We start from the raw sequence: 17,641 nt of genomic DNA, 5'->3' as shown, positions 1-17,641 counted from the left end.
CACTTTAATTACTCGAAAAACGTAAGATTCCATGTTACATCGATTAACAAAAAAATTACAAATCCATAAAACATGCGAAAATAATTGTTCTAAATATTAAAGACATAATTTAAAGGGGATTTTATCTAAAAAATGTGACTGCTGCTATTTTTTTCAGTTATAAAAGTTGATTTATTAAATTCTAATTACATTTATGTCATAGAACATCTCATAATATTTAAATATACATGTAAATCGTACTATTGAATTTATATACTTTTATTATTCATTATAATATTTTTAAAAACATTCCCAGACCCTCCTATCATCCCCCCAATTCTCTATGATGGGCTAAAATTTCCCGTAGGTCACTCAGGTATATAAGTTACGTTAAAATAGCAATAAATAGGCATTTACGTATATAATTTAAAGAAGATTCTACAACTTTCTCAAAATATTGTAGATGTCTTATTAAATATTAACTTTATTAACTTATTTGGTTGTTAATTATAATAGTATATTTCGACTTGTAATTTTTTTGTTTATCAATGTAACATGGAATCTTACGTTTTTCGAGTAATTAAAGTGTAAATTTTAATAAATAGCTCAAAATTGTACATAATGATTAGAAAAAAATTTTCGGATTCTAGTTCGTTTCTTTGCATTTCCTGAGAAAACTTACCATAGTAATGTATATATTTTTTTACACCATCAGAAAGTAGAGATTTCAACGAAGAAAAAGCCCACCGACGTTTTTAAAAAAGCAGATATTTTGACGTGAGAATTTTCGATTGAAAATTAGGGTGCTTTTTCGATATTAAGTAAAAATAAGGTGAAAAAATAAATATTTCAAATCAAAAAAATTACAGCGTGTTTGGGACATAAATAGGTAAGTTTTCACCAAATTTCGTGAAAATTTTTTATTTGTAAAAGAAAAATAAAAAACCAAAAACTTGGTTATTTGAATTTTTCACATAAATTTTGAGGTTATGTGAAAAAAGTGTAAATACAAAAGTTGTAGATCTTTTTATTACTCACAACTTTGCCATTTAACTTTTTTCCATAAAGCTTGAAGTTATTCCAAAAATCAAGGGAAACCGTTTTTTTACTTTTAAAAACTCGCCCCCTTCCCCTTCGCGACCTCAGATCGCCCGTAAATTATTTTTCCTTTCATTTCTGTTATATTCTCTCCCTTTTCCAATGGGATTCATCCTACTATTATTTTTTTTCACTTTTTGCCATTTTTGAAGACTTAAGCACTAGTCTATAGGTATATGAGTACGTATCCGGTCGCCAGTGCCAGTCCGCCGTAGACCCTTCCTGGAACACTGGTGCGTCCGGCGGCGTCCTGCTGGCGCTCTTGACGTAATGCTTAAAATGGGTCACTTGCGAACATGTGTACCCACACTCAATGTGTGTTTTTTTTTCTATTTGGGGGTGAAAACTACGACAAAAGAAATGCGAAAATCGCAGATTTACGTATTTTAAAGCTTCAATTCATATTCAAATATGTTGGATAAAGTTCCTTTCATGTTTTTTAATATAATTTATGAAATTTAATTACTTTTCAACCCGTAAAAATCCTTAAAAACTACCCTTCCATGGCCAAAAAAATAGAAAAAAAAAGTTTTTAACACTTTAAAATATTCTTTTGGTGCATTCACAGTGTATTGCATTTCTTTTGTTATTCATTAGACAGCTTACGACTCATTACAAAGTTGCAACCCTTAAAAACCATCCCTTATAATAAAATAAAATATTATTGAAAGCTTGAGATGTTTTAATGGTATGCATATGTTGAATTATAAACTTTTTATTGGTTTTCAAATGATCTATGATATATTGCAACTTTTCAGCCACCCAAAAAACCCTTATGAAGACCTACCCCTCATAAAAAACCCTACCCCTTATAGAAAAATTTCCTAAAAATTATATGCGAGTATGATAATACAATTATTTTTTTTTTATTTTATTGAATTTATTCTTAATATTTTTTTATTAAAATATCTTGGAGCTTAGTTTTGAGCTTCTAACGGTCATAACTTAGTCAAATTTTGTCCTACAAAAATAAAAAAAAGCAAATTGTTCAGTAAGAAAAAAACCTACAATTTCTTATTGTTACATTTTTTTTATAACTTTGTTAGTTTTTGAAATATTTTGAAAAAAGGCGATTTTTTAAAAAATTAAAAAATTTTATTCAAAAGTAAATGAAAAATATTTTTAAATTTAAGCTTCTAAAATCGTTCAAATTCCCAGAATCTACTGTTAATACATAAATAAAATAAATTGCAGAAGGAATACGTTTAATTTTTTTTCCGTCATTAATTTTAAAACCGATTTTTTTTTTCTCAAAAATCAAGATCCAATCATTTTATTTTGATTGTAACTTCATTAGTTTGCCGAAACAAAAAGTCGCGAAATGGTCTTTTCCCAGCTTATTTTCAAGGCCTATTATTTGCAATTTGCCAACTTAGCGTCGCTTCTTTCGAGTTACTTTTTTGATATTATAATTCTACATAGGTAATAATTTTTTACGATCAAAATCTAATTCGACTGAAGAGGGTGGTTTCGATTTTTTAACTACATCGTAAAATGAGAAATTGTTAGAAAATATGGGACCTGAACTGAATTGCTTTTGTTAGTACGCCGTTGTAGTTTATATGCACTCTAAAATGTTTGATAGTATATTATACACGGTGTCCCATTTTAAATAACGCATTACAATATTTTCTTAGGGCAGCACTTTCAAGAAAAGCTTTTTAGACAAACGTTGTAGGATCCTGACTAGGACTGAAGATGGGGACCTTGATCTTAACACAAAGGTCAACCGTAGAGGCAATTTGAAGGTCAACTTGCATATTTAGATACGAGAGATATATTTCCGACACCGGAAATGGATAGAGAGGAAAGTTTTATGTTCAGATGTCTTTATGTTATGGATTAAAGTGACCCTAAAGGGTTATTTTAGGGTCAAATAAGGTCCTAGATAAGATTTTATGATAATTTTCGGGAAAGCGCTTAGACGAAGGATTCTTGTTGAAAGTTTTATGGTTTGATGGAATCATACGATGATGATGACCATGACCTAGAGGTCAAACTTGAAGGTTCTTTGAAGGTCAAATCAAGTTACGAATTAGGAGAATCCTGTTTGCAGCCCCATTAGTTACGGTAAGACCGTTACAGACCAGCAAGGCAAGATTCGCTTCGACCCGGGTCATAGTGACTTTGCCTTGACTTGATTTGACCCTCAGAGAACCTTCAAGCTTGACCTCTAGGTCATGGTCAAGGTCATTATCATATAATCCCATCAAACCATAAAACTTTCAACCAGAAGTCGTTGTCATAAGTATTTTCCCGAAAAATATCGCTAAATCGTATTCAGAATCTTAATTGACCCTAAAATAATCCTTTAGGGTCACTTTGACCCATAACATAAATACATAATACGTGAAATATGCATCTCTATTCATTTCCGGTGTCAGCAATATATCTATCATATCTATAAATCCAAGTTGATCTTCAAATAACCTCTACCTTTGTGTCAAGGTCAAAGACACCCTCGAATGTCCTCTCAAATCGCTTTTGTGTAGAAAGTTTTTCTTAAAAGTGTTTATATAAGAAGACATTGCAACGTGTTACTGAAAATGGGACGTTTAAACTTTTTCCTCAAAATGATCCAGGGATGAGGGTGACGTAGAATATGAAACAATGGACACTAACCGTCTTCCGCACGTTCCTTGTTCAAGCTTTTACCGAAATCTTTCCCGAATTTGACTAGCTGATTGTTGTGGAGCTTGTAAACTTGGAAGCCAGGGATGCAAAAGCCGAGGTCCCTTTTGCACTCGAGATATTTGGTCTGCAACATAAAGAACGATAAACACCCGTGCTTTTCAACACGGTAAAATAATTCCCTTTACCTCTTCGGCTATGATTTTCTCGTACGTAGCTTTCGGGTCCCAAGTCCTCCGCCCTATCTTGATGTCCATGATGCAGGGCTCCCTGTAGTATTTCGTTAGGTCCTCCAGGACGATGCATTCGTAATCCTTCCCGATAAAGTTAACGGTCTTAGTCCCGTAAAATTTTGGCACAAATTCTCTGAATTCGATCAACGACCTATCGACCGTGTCGTCTAGTTTCCTGTACAACCATATCTCCCTCTCGCCGTACTCCTTCTTCACGATCGGCTTCAGGATGAGCCCGTTCTGTCTCATCATGCCTGGAATAATAAGGACACTGCACATTTTTGGTGAACTCACAACAAAAACAGTTCTTTTCAGTTTAAAATATACCAAGACAAACTTGGAACATAATTTTTGGTGTAAGATCTTTATTTCCGGAAAACAACGAGCAAGAACAAATCAGATCATAAATAGTTTAACTCTCACATCACTGGCTTAGCACGCACGGTCTATATTTATCAGTTTGTTAAATTCGTTTGAAATAAAAGTGACAGTCTGCAGTTGTCTACATCACGTCACAATCTGCAGATTAATAAAATTTAATATAAATTACTTAAAATGGTACTTTAGACAGGAGTACTAAGCAGCGCAAAGTAGTAATAAATTATCATCTATCATTTGCAAATCACATGATTCAACCCAGTACTTTTTTCACTTAAATAATATCTCGGTCCCGTTTCAAGTTATTAGCAGCATTATTGAAATTAATTGTATTACCACCACTTACTATGTATGCTCAATTTCAAGGGCTTTCCTAGTACACATACAGGGTGTCCCGTTCATGTTTCAAAAAAACTTGTGTGGAAGTTCCTCATGGAAAAATAATAGGGGTAGTTCATGTAAAGTTGTTTTCTTTTCGAGATAGTTGTTACTTTCCAAATGGTTTTTCTTAATTATCTTTAAATCGGCTAAGGATAAAAATGTCAAAATTTGTACACGAGCAAACATCAACTGTGCGTTAAGAATAATGTGCAAACGGTTTCTTTCTGAATAGCAGTGTCGCCGATACAGGTAATTGGAGGGGTACAACCGAAAAAAAAATACGTTAAAAGTCAAAATTTATTACATTTCTAAACGGTTCCGTAAACTCTAAAGCATACTACAAAAAAAGATACTTGTCTCCGAGTCTGTGTCCTAATATTTTTCTGTTTTTATCACATTTTTAAGCATTCATGTCCATCAACAATTGTATATTTTAGTAATGGTAGTGTAGTAGTTTACAAAATCGAAAATTATTTAATAATAGATAATTAATTACCATAATCTGTTTATTTTGATTTACTTTTTTAAATGTTAGTTTACAACAAACTGAAACTTAAAATAAATTTTATTTTATTTTTTTTAGTTAATAAAATGTTTTACAATTTAACTGTTTCATGTGATACGTAAGAAATTAAAATTATAGTCTTAAATGCAAATACTGTTGGTAGCTAAATGTCTTCAGCTCACTCGATGGTAAGGTCCTCTTTCAATTTAATATTTTGTCAATGTACTTGTGCCGCTTTATGTCAGCAAAACAAAATTCAACTTCATTTTTCTCGAAAATGGTACATGCTACCGAATTTCGACAAGTATACCTTTCATTTGTAGTATCCTTTAGAGTTTACAGAACCGTCTAGAAATGTAATACTTTTTGACTTTTAACATATTTTTTCTTCGATTGAACCCCTTCAATTACCTGTATCGACGACACTGCTTTACAGAAAAAAACCGTTTGCATATTATTGATGTCTACTCGTGTACAAATTTTGAGGAAAACCATTTGGAATGTAACAACTTCAACACACTGTATATCGAAAACAGGGTGTCTAAGAAAAAAATGTTACATGAACTACCCCCACTATTTTCCCGTGAGGAACTTGTACACAAGTTTTTTTGAAACATGAACGGGACACCCTGTGTATGTTAAAAAGTACAATTTGAAGATTCGAATAGAATAAGAAAGATAAAAAACACGATAAAGTTTTTTTTGGAAATATCCCTATTTTAATAATCTTGAATTAATTTAAATGTCTATACAGAGTGTCCGGAAAGGTCATGTCAAAAATGAAGGGGTATACAGGAAAGCTCGAAATAGTTGTAGTACTTCATAAAAATAACTCCACAACGAAGCCCGATAAGAAAAAAATATATATGAAGTACTACAACTATTTTGAGCTTTGAGCTCCCTTGTACACCCTTCATTTTTGACATGACCTTTCCGGACACCCTGTATAACAAAATAAAGGTACTTTTTAGTATGATGGTACAGTGGGTAGTAGATATAATGTTTTCTTCGGTATCTTAAAAGTCCATAGACATATCCTATTCATATTCTAAAGAGTGACCGCAAAAATCGCCTGTTTTTTCACAATTCGCAGAGATCTAAAGAAATTAGATACAAATATGTTTTTGGTCTCAAATTACTCTTCGTAAAAAATTTTCAAAAATCACCCCTACTTGAAAAGACGCCCAAAATGAAGAAGTGAATATTACCTCGAATATCACCAATTTATATAAAAACTATTAGCATGTGAATTTTTCTATCGAATGATTCTTGATACGAAGAAAGATTTATTCTTATGACTGAAATAAGCATGTTGAATTAGAAAATCCACCCTTAAACGCGCTCAGGGGGTGGAATCATCCCCAAAAATAGGGAATATCAGAAATAATTGTAAAAATTCCAAAAAAAATATATTAAGATACTTAATTCACATGCTAATAGTTTTTATATCAATTGGTAATATACAAATTATTAATTTTTGACATTTTTTTCATCCCCTAAGTAGGGGTGATTTTAAAAATTTTTAAAATACTGAAAGCTATGCTCATTTCAGTTTTTTACGACAATTTGCGACCAAAAACATATTTTCATGTATTTTTTTAAATTCTCTGCGAATTGTGAAAAAAACGGGCGAAAATCACAGGTTTTTTGTGGCCACTCTTTGCGTTTAAATCATACTATTTTTTAAAGCTAACTATGACTGCTTCGTCATCAATTTTTTCATTTCAATCCATCCATCTAAAAACTACCCTTTATGCAACATGTTACACTAGAACAGGATGTATAATAAATATTATTGTTATACAGTATGTTGATGATAAAGGTTCCGAGTTATATCTCGGTTACCCATTTTTGGGCACCCTGTTTTTTTTCGTCACACTGTAGATGAGTGGTGACCGATTATGTGACAGATAGTGATATGCAAAATTGTTTTTCCAACGCCTTCTATTTGATATGATTTAGCGAGCGAGCACCGAGAACAGAAGTCAAAGGCTGAAAGTTTTCTCATATTTTCTCAAAAATTTCGTTATGCAAAGACATACAAATTTCATATGGTTGGAAAGAAAGTAAAATAATGAATCAAAACGTGCAAAAAATTTTTTCCATTCCCTTTTTAAAAATATCTCTGTGGTGTCCTCTCCTGTGTTGTGTGACGGAATATGCTTCTGTGTCAGTATAATGATATTCCCTTTCTATTTGTATATTTATATAGTTTGTGTGGTGTTCTGGGTTGCGTAGCTGTCTATCAGACTTATATTTTTTTTTTTATTTTTTGTTTTTCAGGTTTTTAGGTTTTTTTTCGTTTTCCTTTTTTTATTCCCCCTTTTTTCTTAATTTTTTTTTTGTTTTTTGGACCTTAATTTTTAACAATGTGAAATTATTTCAAGGATTGGCCTTCATAAAATTTTTCCCGATAGAAAACATTTTAATAGCCTTGCTTGCTAAACAATTAGTGTCTGAAAAAAATTAAAAGAAGGCTTCGATAACTGAAAATAAATTCAAATCATATGCGATTTAGACTTTTTAATAATAATACATACTTTTTTTACAAAGGTCACACTGTACATTTACTCCCATTAGTAGTATTAATAAATCCCTAATTAAAGCAAATATAAGCAACTCAAGTTAAAAATTAAATATTTTTCGATTTTTTTAATTCTCTTGTATTTCGATATGAACAATTTATTCAAAATAAATGAACGTTTTTAGAACATCGCCAATAAATCCACATATTTTCTGAAAAATGTGGACTTTATCTTTAATTATCGTCAATTAAAATAACACGTTTTCTTGCAAATCAAATATTGGCCAATTGTAAGTTGTGCTTTTTTAGTACCAGACAACTTGTTAAAACATCTTCCAAGCCTCCTTGATCGTTATGTCTTTATAACCAATTTTCGATTTTATTATGGGTCTCATAATGTATAATATTTGGGTAAAAAGATTTTATTCAGGGCCGAAAAATTTAAATTTTATTACTTAGCTTGATCGCAGTTGCCATGAAAAATTTGACATTTCTGTTCAAAAGCAAACAAACTATTATTTTCTGCTGTAAATAAGTGCTCAAGTGTTTTATTATTTGTTTGTAATGGGACCATAATCAATAAGAGGAAAGTATATAAGACATTTTTATGTTTTATTATGAAAAATTAACAATAAATTAATAATTAACATCAAGAAACAAATAAACATAAATCACATATATTGTTCAAATTGTCCCCCCCTCTGTTAGATGCCAGGAAGTATTCTACAAGTCATGTTTCTTACCGAATATTGAATTGTTTCCGGTGGATTTGATTGAAGCGCTTTTGTTATTTTAATTCGCAATTGTTGGATACACTGAACTGATCTATCATAAACTCTATTATTTGAAATTCCTAGAGAAAGAACTCCAAGGGATTTAAACCAGGCGATCTTGGTGGCCAGCGTATAGGACCAATCCGCGAATTATTGTTAAAACGTTCATCCAAAAATTGTTTAACAATTCTGGCATTTTATGAGGATAAGCGCCATCTTGTTGAAATCACTTTTAAGTTTCCCAAGCCGACTGAAAGCTATGCTGATCCTGATCCAGTCGCCATCTTGAATTGTGGAGCAGAATCGGCACAGCTATTCTACTGATATTTTTATTTTAATTTACAGTTTTCTTCTTGAACTTCTCATTACTAGTTGGTTAGGTATAAGATAGATGGCACTAGTTCTAAATTTAAAAAAACATTGGTACAGAATGAATAAAAATAAAAACTTCACTCATTTGTTCTGAAATATTAGATTTAATAATACCCGTTTGTAACTTTGTCTTTAAAATTTGTCCTTAAAAAAGTGGAATTTATTTTGTTGACAAAATCCCAATATGTTTTGAATAGTAATATGATTGAATATTCCTGTAATTGTGATATGTAAGTATTGTATATAAAAAAGTTTATTTTGTAATTTATATTTATTATGTTTAAAAACAATAATTTTTAAGAAAGGTAAAACTTAATAATTCAAAAAAATAAAGTAGTCTATATTTGTAAAAATTAATAATTATTGAATAGGTTATTAAAATAAAACATCTGACATATTTTTAAAAAAATTATTATATTGTAGCCTTGTAAGACCTGAAGATGGGTGTAACGTTTGACCTCGAAACCAGTAGCCTTTTTAAAAAATAAAAGGATTGTGAGACAATTGGACCCTTATTTATTTCTAAAGTAAGTTACAATGGAAAACAATTGTCTTGAAATTTACTAAATGTTTCACAACAATAGTTGTTTACATTTTTTCTAAACAGAAATGTTAAAATTTTAATTTGTTCTTTCATGGCAACTACGATTAAATTAAATAAATCATGAAATAGACGTTTTATGGCTCTTATTAAAATCTCTTCATTCAAGTAAGTACTATAAAATCTTAGAATTCGAAATTTAATGGTGCAAGAATCCAATATGGCCTCCTAATATTCTAATTTTTCGTATTCATTTCATCGACGTAGTGTGTCTTTTTTTTAAACCAACATTTTTTAGAAAATAACTGAAATATTTAATAATAGATGCCGATTATTACAAGAAATAATTGTTATTATTTATAGGAATTGTTTTTTTAGCGATATTCACAGTGAAAATATCGGGAAACAATTCGATATTCATAAAAAAAATAATGAAATACAATCTAAATGGCTAGCGACGGTTGTAAAAACGAAAAACCTCAACCTTTAAGAGCATAACACTTCTTTTTTTATTACCCTTTATCTTTATGAGGGTCGTTCATGCACTATTACGTATAACAAACATTTCTAAGCGCAACAAAACCATCTTAAACACAATACCATTTCCAAATAAATAATTTCACACGTTACATAAGAAAAAAAACATAAAAATCACAACCGCTCATAAATGTGTATACTTCCCCACGTGAACAAAATTGCAAGGGCACTCACCTGCAGATTTCCCGTCGTTCATGTGTCCGGCAACTTGGCTGGGCAGCATCTCCACCTCATTGGGCACCACCTCGTCGGTCTCGTTCTCTTCGGTCTCCTCCTCAATCCCGTTGGTCAAGTTGGTGATGTACAGGTCCTTGCAGGTCGACGGGACGCAGATCAGGTTGGACTCGGGCCGGTGGATGGGCATGGACTGGATCTCTGACTTCCCCATTGTGGTCCCTTTCTAATATTCCGCCGGTTATCAGTCGCTTATCTGCGGCCATAAATTTATATAAAGGGATAAACTACCGTAATTATTGATGTGGTTAATGTCTAATCAGGTAATACTAATTAATCTCGTTGTTGTAGGTAAATAGGAGCGGCGTGTGTGTGCGTTTGCATAGTGGGTCGTTGTTGCGTAGGTTGGGTGACGAGAATCCGTTAATTGGTGATTTATAGCCGCGCTGAATGAAATGGAAAATAGACGTTTTTCCTTAGATAATGTTCGTGATCGGTTCTTAAAAATGTTTGCAATTGTTCCCGTGACACGAAAAAATTCGTACAGGTGTTTACTTTCAGATACGATACAATTTTTTACAATGATGGCATTCCGGTAGATTATAGTATTAAACATTCCATTTTTTTTACAAGTTTTATCTCTCCTGCAGTTTGAGAATAAATGAGACGGTCATAGGAACTGATAAGTCATTGATAGTACTACACTGAATGATACTTCGATGCGTAAAGTCTAAACTGATAAGTAGGGCTGTCAGAGAGAGCCGCAATTCAATGGCGTGCCAATAGTCCAGTCACTGAAGGCGAAAGTAAAGTGAAAGCTCCCAATTTTTTCGGATAGCATGGATTTTCCTGAAAATTTGCATACGAGCTCATCTGACTCCCCACTTCAAAAGTTATATTGTCCAGATGTGTGTTTTTTTTCTGTTTGGGGGGTGAAAACTACCCTTGTACGAAGAAAATGCGAAAATCGCAGATTTACGTATTTTAAAGATTCAATCCATGTTCAAATATGTTGGATAAAGTTCCTTTCATGTTTTTTAATATAATTTATGAAATTTAATTACTTTTGAACCCTTAAAAATCCTTAAAAACTAACCCATGGCCAAAAAAATAGAAAAAAAAGTTTTTAACAGTTTAAAATATTCTTTTGATGCACTCACAATGTATTGCATTTCTTTTGTAATTCATTAGAAAGCTTACGACTCATTACAAAGTTGCAACCCTTAAAAACCATGCCTTATAATAAAATAAAATATTATTGAAAGCTTGAGATGTTTTAATGGTATGCATATGTTGAATTATAAACTTTTTATTGGTTTTCAAATGATCTATGATATATTGCAACTTTTCAGCCACCCAAAAAACCCTTATGGAAGACCTACCCCTCATAAAAAACCCTACCCCTTATAGAAAAATTTCCTAAAAATTATATGTGAGTATGATGATAGAATTATTATTTTTTTATTTTATTGAATTTATTCTTAATATTTTTTTATTAAATTAATATCAAATAAAAAATTTTTTATATACATTATAAATGGATACGTGTGTGTATGTATATTATTAAAATACTTACTCAAATCAGTTCACAAGTGCTCCAAAATACACAAAGATGATGGTAATTTATCCGCACCGAAAATTTTACTGAAAAAATGCGATTAATTTTTTTACCATAACTTTTATAATTTTTTAAGTTATAAATTTACTCAAAAAACCATTTTGTAGGGAATTTAAAGCACTCTAAGTTCTGTGATTTGCAGTTTTTTTTTGAGCCCTTCGTTTTTTAAGTTTGTAAGCTAAAATGGTTCAGGAAAGGCAGTCTTAGAGCTTAGTTTTGAGCTTCTAACGATTATAACTCGGTCAAATTTTGTCCTACAAAAATTTAAAAAAAAAAGCAAATTGTTCACTAAGAAAAAACCTACAATTTCTTATGCTATCATTTTTTTATAACTGTTAGTTTTTGAAATATTTTGAAAAAAAAGGCGAATTTTAAAATGAAAAATTTTATTCAAAAGTAAATAAAATTTCTTTTTTAAATTTAGGTTTCTATAATCGTTCAAATTCCCAGAATTTACTATTAATACATAAATAAAGTAAATTGCAGAAGGAATCGTTAATTTTTTTTCCCGTCAAGTCATTAATTACCGATTTTTTTTTTCAAAACTCAAAACAATAATTTTATTTTGATTAGAACTTCACTAGTTTTCATGCTAACGACTTCTATCACCACTCAATTTAAAGGTCTTTTCAAGAACTTTAATAAGTGTCGTATAAGTTTTCCTCGAAAAACCTTTCATTTTTCCGCTGCAGGACGTTGAACGTTTCGATTATAGCTATCTTTGAAATTGACTTCAACTTCTTAGTCATAACTCGGGTTCTATACCGTCTACAAAAATAGAAAAGGCAATATCTTTGCTATTTAATTACCTTCATTTTTGCTTATGATCATTTTTTCGATAAAAACTGTAGGTATTTTTTGAGATATTCGCGAAAAATGGCCCAAAAACATGCATTTTTTGGGCTAAAAACGGACATGTTTAGGCGCAAATAACTCAAAAAGTATTGAATGTACAAAAAATTCCCACCCTCCAGAAGGCGTGGCATCCACCCCTAGGGTTAAAGCACACATCGGCACTATATAACTTTTGTTTCTTGGGCTATTCCCTAGCTACAGTTCAAATTTCACGTCAATCCATTCCATCCGAAAAAATTGGCAGCCAAAATGCTTCAGAAACTGGACTACAAGCGGGTCAATGGAGACATGCGTGAGCCGCTGCCAGAGTGCTCTTCACGTTCACGTCACGTTAGTATACTGTTGCCTTCGTTATCGTGTGGATGTTGCGTAATTAATTCATATCCGTTCAGGTTCATCGTGGTGCATTGTAGACAATTCAATTTGTTGCTTTTTTATAAATAATGCCTTTGCCTATGTCCGCGACACAGTTCTGTCGGCCTTACTGATAAGTTTTTAAAGTGTAGGTAGAGACATCAATTTGTGGCTGCAAGGAAAATCGTTGACTCACAGTTCTTTAACAATATCGTTACTTGGTCGGTAAATAACGAATTATTTAATTTTGGATTTAAAAAAAAATTTTAATTCCTTAAAATGCATAACCAGGAAACATCGGCAAGGACAAGGATTAATCTGTAAAGCATCACAAATTGACCTTCGACAAATTTAATCATCATTAAGGAAACTTAAAATTATTATACTGGACAAGAGAAAAAATTAATTTAAATATAAATTCTTGTCCGTTACAATGATTTGTTTCCAACAGAAGAAAGTTTAGTAAACTTGAAGCAAATTTAAGACAGTTAAGATATAGGAAAAAGATGTATGTAACAATAACTAAAGTAATATTAATAAACAAAAAAATGTACAATACAATATTAAATACAAATAAAAAATGTAAAATAAATAGTGAAATTTAAAAGTAGGTATGTTCAAACTATTGCCCATTTCTTTGTATACAATTCATGGTGTTAGAAGTTTGACTGCCTTACTTTTGACAGACGACAGAATACATTAAGATAAACAAAAAAACCTTATATGACATGGGTCCTAAACTCAACCATTTCCGAGAAAAAATTATCAAGTTCGATTAATTAATTACCCTAACATTACTTTTTCCTAAACACCTTGTATTTATAGTAACCTACGTTTTAGATAAGTACAAGTACATGTAACTAAATATCACATTTATTTAATATGTCTTATGCTGCTATACAAACCGAATTATTTTGTTTTAAAATAATTGCTAAAAGACGTTTGAAAATGAAATATTGTATGTACCTTGTGAAAAGATGTTTTTGGCACTCAACGAGTCGTCGATTTTCACGTCGATGCCAAAAACGCTAACAGTTTGCGCTGGTTACATAAACAACTATTTCTTTTTGTTAAAAAAATTCTTTTTAACAAAAATAATCGAATCGTCACGAGCCTTGAGAATGAAATGGAACAAAAACAGAATACGCCGCAGAGAACGAACAAAAACGCTTCATTTCATCCTAAATATTTGCTCAGTTCTTATTTGGGTGCCACAGATTCGCTACTACTGTTTGAAGATCGCATTACTCGGATTTATCCTAAGGCCTACCCTAACCTTCGCAACAGCTGTCTCTAGATCGAGCTGGCAAAGCCGGCATTTGTTTTATTTTAAATTACAGGTATTAGTAATTATTTGTACGAATGTAGGGTAGGGATATATTAGACACAGGCAATAGAACTGACGTTAGAGCCAAGGGAAAAACTCGCGTGATTTGGCGTCACTGAAAGTCGAAAAAATTGTTGGCACAGCGTAACTTCTAATTCTTAAATACATTAACGTATGCGATATTTGCGCAGATTTTAATTGTTCCGTGTATGCGGATTTAAAGTAATTATTACGTCTATTAGGCGTTGTAAAATTTGTAGCAGATTAGTCAAAAATATTTGTTGTACTTTGTCATAAAACATTTTTTAAATAATCTGCTTAAGTATTAGAGACGCCTCAGTCGGCTTTGGTTCACTATTGTTTAAAGACGTTAACAAATTGCACTGAATTTAAAAAGAAAAAATATGGAAATACGATACTTTCTCGTTTTACATGTTAACTGAGATTAGCGTAGCTCACTTGGGAGGACTCCAAAGATATGGATGTCAAGGACTTGCGTTTTTAGATTAGGTGGGAATGATTTGTTCTAAAATAACTCTCCGTTGAAAGCATCAGTTGTATTAGAAGCGGTTTTAAAGAAAAAAAATGAGAGTTGACATTTTTGTGGTATGTACCATTTGTTTTATTGTTTACACTTCTTTAGTTGATACAATAGTACTTTATTTTTGTTTTCGTTTTCAGAAAACGAAGAAATATTTTTGAGGATGAAAGAAAAATAAACCATTTATTTTACCAGTAAATTCTGATTGACAATTCGCGTGTCCGATGGATTTAAATTTAGTTCCAGTAAAAGTAATATCTAAATTTTGAACTAATAAGTTGTTTTTTTACTTTATTTTAAAATTATTAAATTAATTAAAAAAATATATCAAATGTTTTTCTAAAAATCCTGGCCAACGAAGGCAAACAATAATAGTACTAAAAATTCACGTAAGCAAAATATATTTAAACTCAAAAACAAGATTCTTAGTTGATATTGTATAATTCAAAATGATATTTCTAAACATTATTGATTCAAAAACTAATACATGAATATTTAAAGATTTTTTCAAAGAAAAAAGTTGATTTCTTGATATAACATTACTCTTAACAAAGACTAATACGCATTACGTAAAAATAGGCACAATAGAAAGATCTTACTATTTCTACATTTTATTTAAGATTTCTTTTTCATGTGGCGGCTTTGCTAATGGAATAATGTATAAATATGTATTAGTAGAACAAAATTATAAACTCGGCACAAAAATTAAGCGAGAAGAAAAACTTCCAAATGTTTTTAGTAATTTTTACAAGGCTGTAACTTTGTGAATAATGGTCGTATCGAGAAAATTTTTTTTATGCTCTATTTGAAAAAGTGCAAAAAATTACTTTTTCTGCTGTTTTGGATATTGCAAAAGGTACCAATGTTTGTAGTTTTTTTTACCTCAATACATGTCCATGAGGCCTGACAATTTTGACATCAATAGGTCGAACCGTTTTTCTTGCCCGATACATCAAAACTTTATAAAAATTTTAAGCAGCTTCTTAAACATCAATTATTAATAATGATTAACATGAAAAAAAAAAAATTGCGTTATTTTTCTAACAATTTCTCGTTAAGTAGGTACTCGTCAAATATCGAAAAAAAAATCAAAATTAGAAAAAAATAATCAAGTTTTAAAAATATGTTATAGGTATCAAATTTTTCAAAATTTCAAACTTTCGAGAAAAGGATCAATAAATCGTATAGCAATGCGTGTAAAAAATACGGCATGAGACGAAAAAAATTGCATCAAAACTGATCAAAAAATAACAGTATAATTTTCTGAATAATCTGAAATGTAATTTTTTTTTAAATAACAAATTTTTTTTTAAATTAAAAAAATTTTTTTTCGACATCTGAAATATTCAATTGTAAAGACAGGGTGGGCCATTAGTGTGAGAAAGTAAAATAACTCCCTTGCTACTCATAATACAGAAAAAAAGTTTATATAAAAGTTATACAGAATCAAGAAACCTAAATTACAAAAAATTTGATACATACAGGGCGATGAGTAAAAATGGGACACGCCAAATATAACATTTTTTAAATGGAACACCCTGTACATGTTTAAACAGTTGGATATCTGAGAAAATTGTATATATAGCAGTATAAACAATTTAACATTTAACGCACATTAGTGCGGGGTTGCCAAGTTATGTAGAAAATTCTTCGAATTTTGGAAAAAACATGACCTCGAAGAAGTTGTATTAACTTGCAGCTACTAACACTTGAAACAAAATAATTAGACAGTTATATAGCTATACAGCTATATTAGCTAATATCGATACTTTATACAAGGCATTTTTTTAATACGATCATTTTAAGAAAGTTCAAACTTGATTTTCTAAAATTTTTCAAATGGAACACCCTATATTTTATTGTTCTATTTTATTCACATATCGGTCCACTTCAACTTTTATTAAGCATGTTCTATATCCAAAATTGTTAGTTTTTAGATAGATATAGCAACATTTCTGAAAAAAACTTAATTTTTATTATTTTATAGAATANTAGCAACATTTCTGAAAAAAACTAAATTTTTATTATTTTATAGAATACCACAAATAAATATTAACTAATAAAATTAACTCAAAATATAAATTATGAACTAACAAGTTGACCCAATGTCACAGTTTTTTCCAAAACCATTTCGTGCGACCGAATATAATAAAAATTAGTTTTTTCCAGAAATGTTGCTAATCTTAAAAACTAACAACTTTAGGTGTAGAACATACTTAATAAATGTTGAAGTGGACTGATATGTGATTAAAATAGAACAATAAAATACAGTGTTCCATTTGAAAAATTTTAGAAAATCAAGTTTGAACTTTTTTAAAATGATCGTATTATAAAATACCCTGTATAAAATATCGATATTAGCTAATATAGGAGTCTTTGCCTAACATTTGCCTATAACTCGGTCAAATATTTTTGCTCCAAGCGTTAGTAGTTGAACGTTAATACAACTTCTTCGAGGTCATATTTTTTCCAAAATTCGAAGAATTTTCAACATAACTTGGCAACCCCGCACCAAAATGTTAAACTGTTTATATTACCATATACAGAATTTTCTCAGAAATCCATGTTTAAAAATATACAGGGTGTTCCATTTAAAAACTACAATATTTGGCGTGTCCGGTTTTTACTAATCGCCCTGTGTGTTTCAAATTAATTTTGTCCTTTAGGTTTTTTAACTCTGTACAACTTTTATATAAACTTTTTTTTCTATGTTATGAATAACAAGGGAGTTATTTTATTTTTCTCGCACTAATAGCCCACCCTGTAGACAAAAAATTTTAAAAAATGTTTACTGTACTTTTGAATTAGGTAATACTTTCG

At 30.6% G+C, this 17,641-nt stretch overlaps 1 protein-coding gene across 3 annotated transcripts in view; it reads right to left on the bottom strand.

The window, feature by feature from the left end:
- LOC108903974 (inositol polyphosphate multikinase) overlaps positions 1–17,641 on the bottom strand; it is a 32,417-nt gene that overhangs the window by 9,865 nt on the left and 4,911 nt on the right. For 2 of the 3 annotated variants that reach the window (XM_018706332.1, XM_018706333.2), the window contains exons 2-4: positions 10,127–10,382; positions 3,897–4,195; positions 3,700–3,835 (exon numbers count right to left, since the gene is read on the bottom strand). In XM_018706332.1, the coding sequence (XP_018561848.1) occupies positions 3,700–3,835; positions 3,897–4,195; positions 10,127–10,340 (649 nt within the window). In that variant the 5' untranslated portion in view covers positions 10,341–10,382. The remainder of the gene's footprint in view (positions 1–3,699; positions 3,836–3,896; positions 4,196–10,126; positions 10,383–17,641) is intronic. The other variant, XM_018706334.1, reaches the window with a different exon arrangement.

Source organism: Anoplophora glabripennis, unplaced genomic scaffold (assembly GCF_000390285.2).
Source record: "Anoplophora glabripennis isolate ALB-LARVAE unplaced genomic scaffold, Agla_2.0 scaffold170, whole genome shotgun sequence".
NCBI classification, from domain to species: domain Eukaryota; kingdom Metazoa; phylum Arthropoda; class Insecta; order Coleoptera; family Cerambycidae; genus Anoplophora; species Anoplophora glabripennis.
The sequence above is the reverse complement of the archived record's forward strand: the minus strand, read 5'-3'. Positions and strand labels throughout refer to the sequence as shown.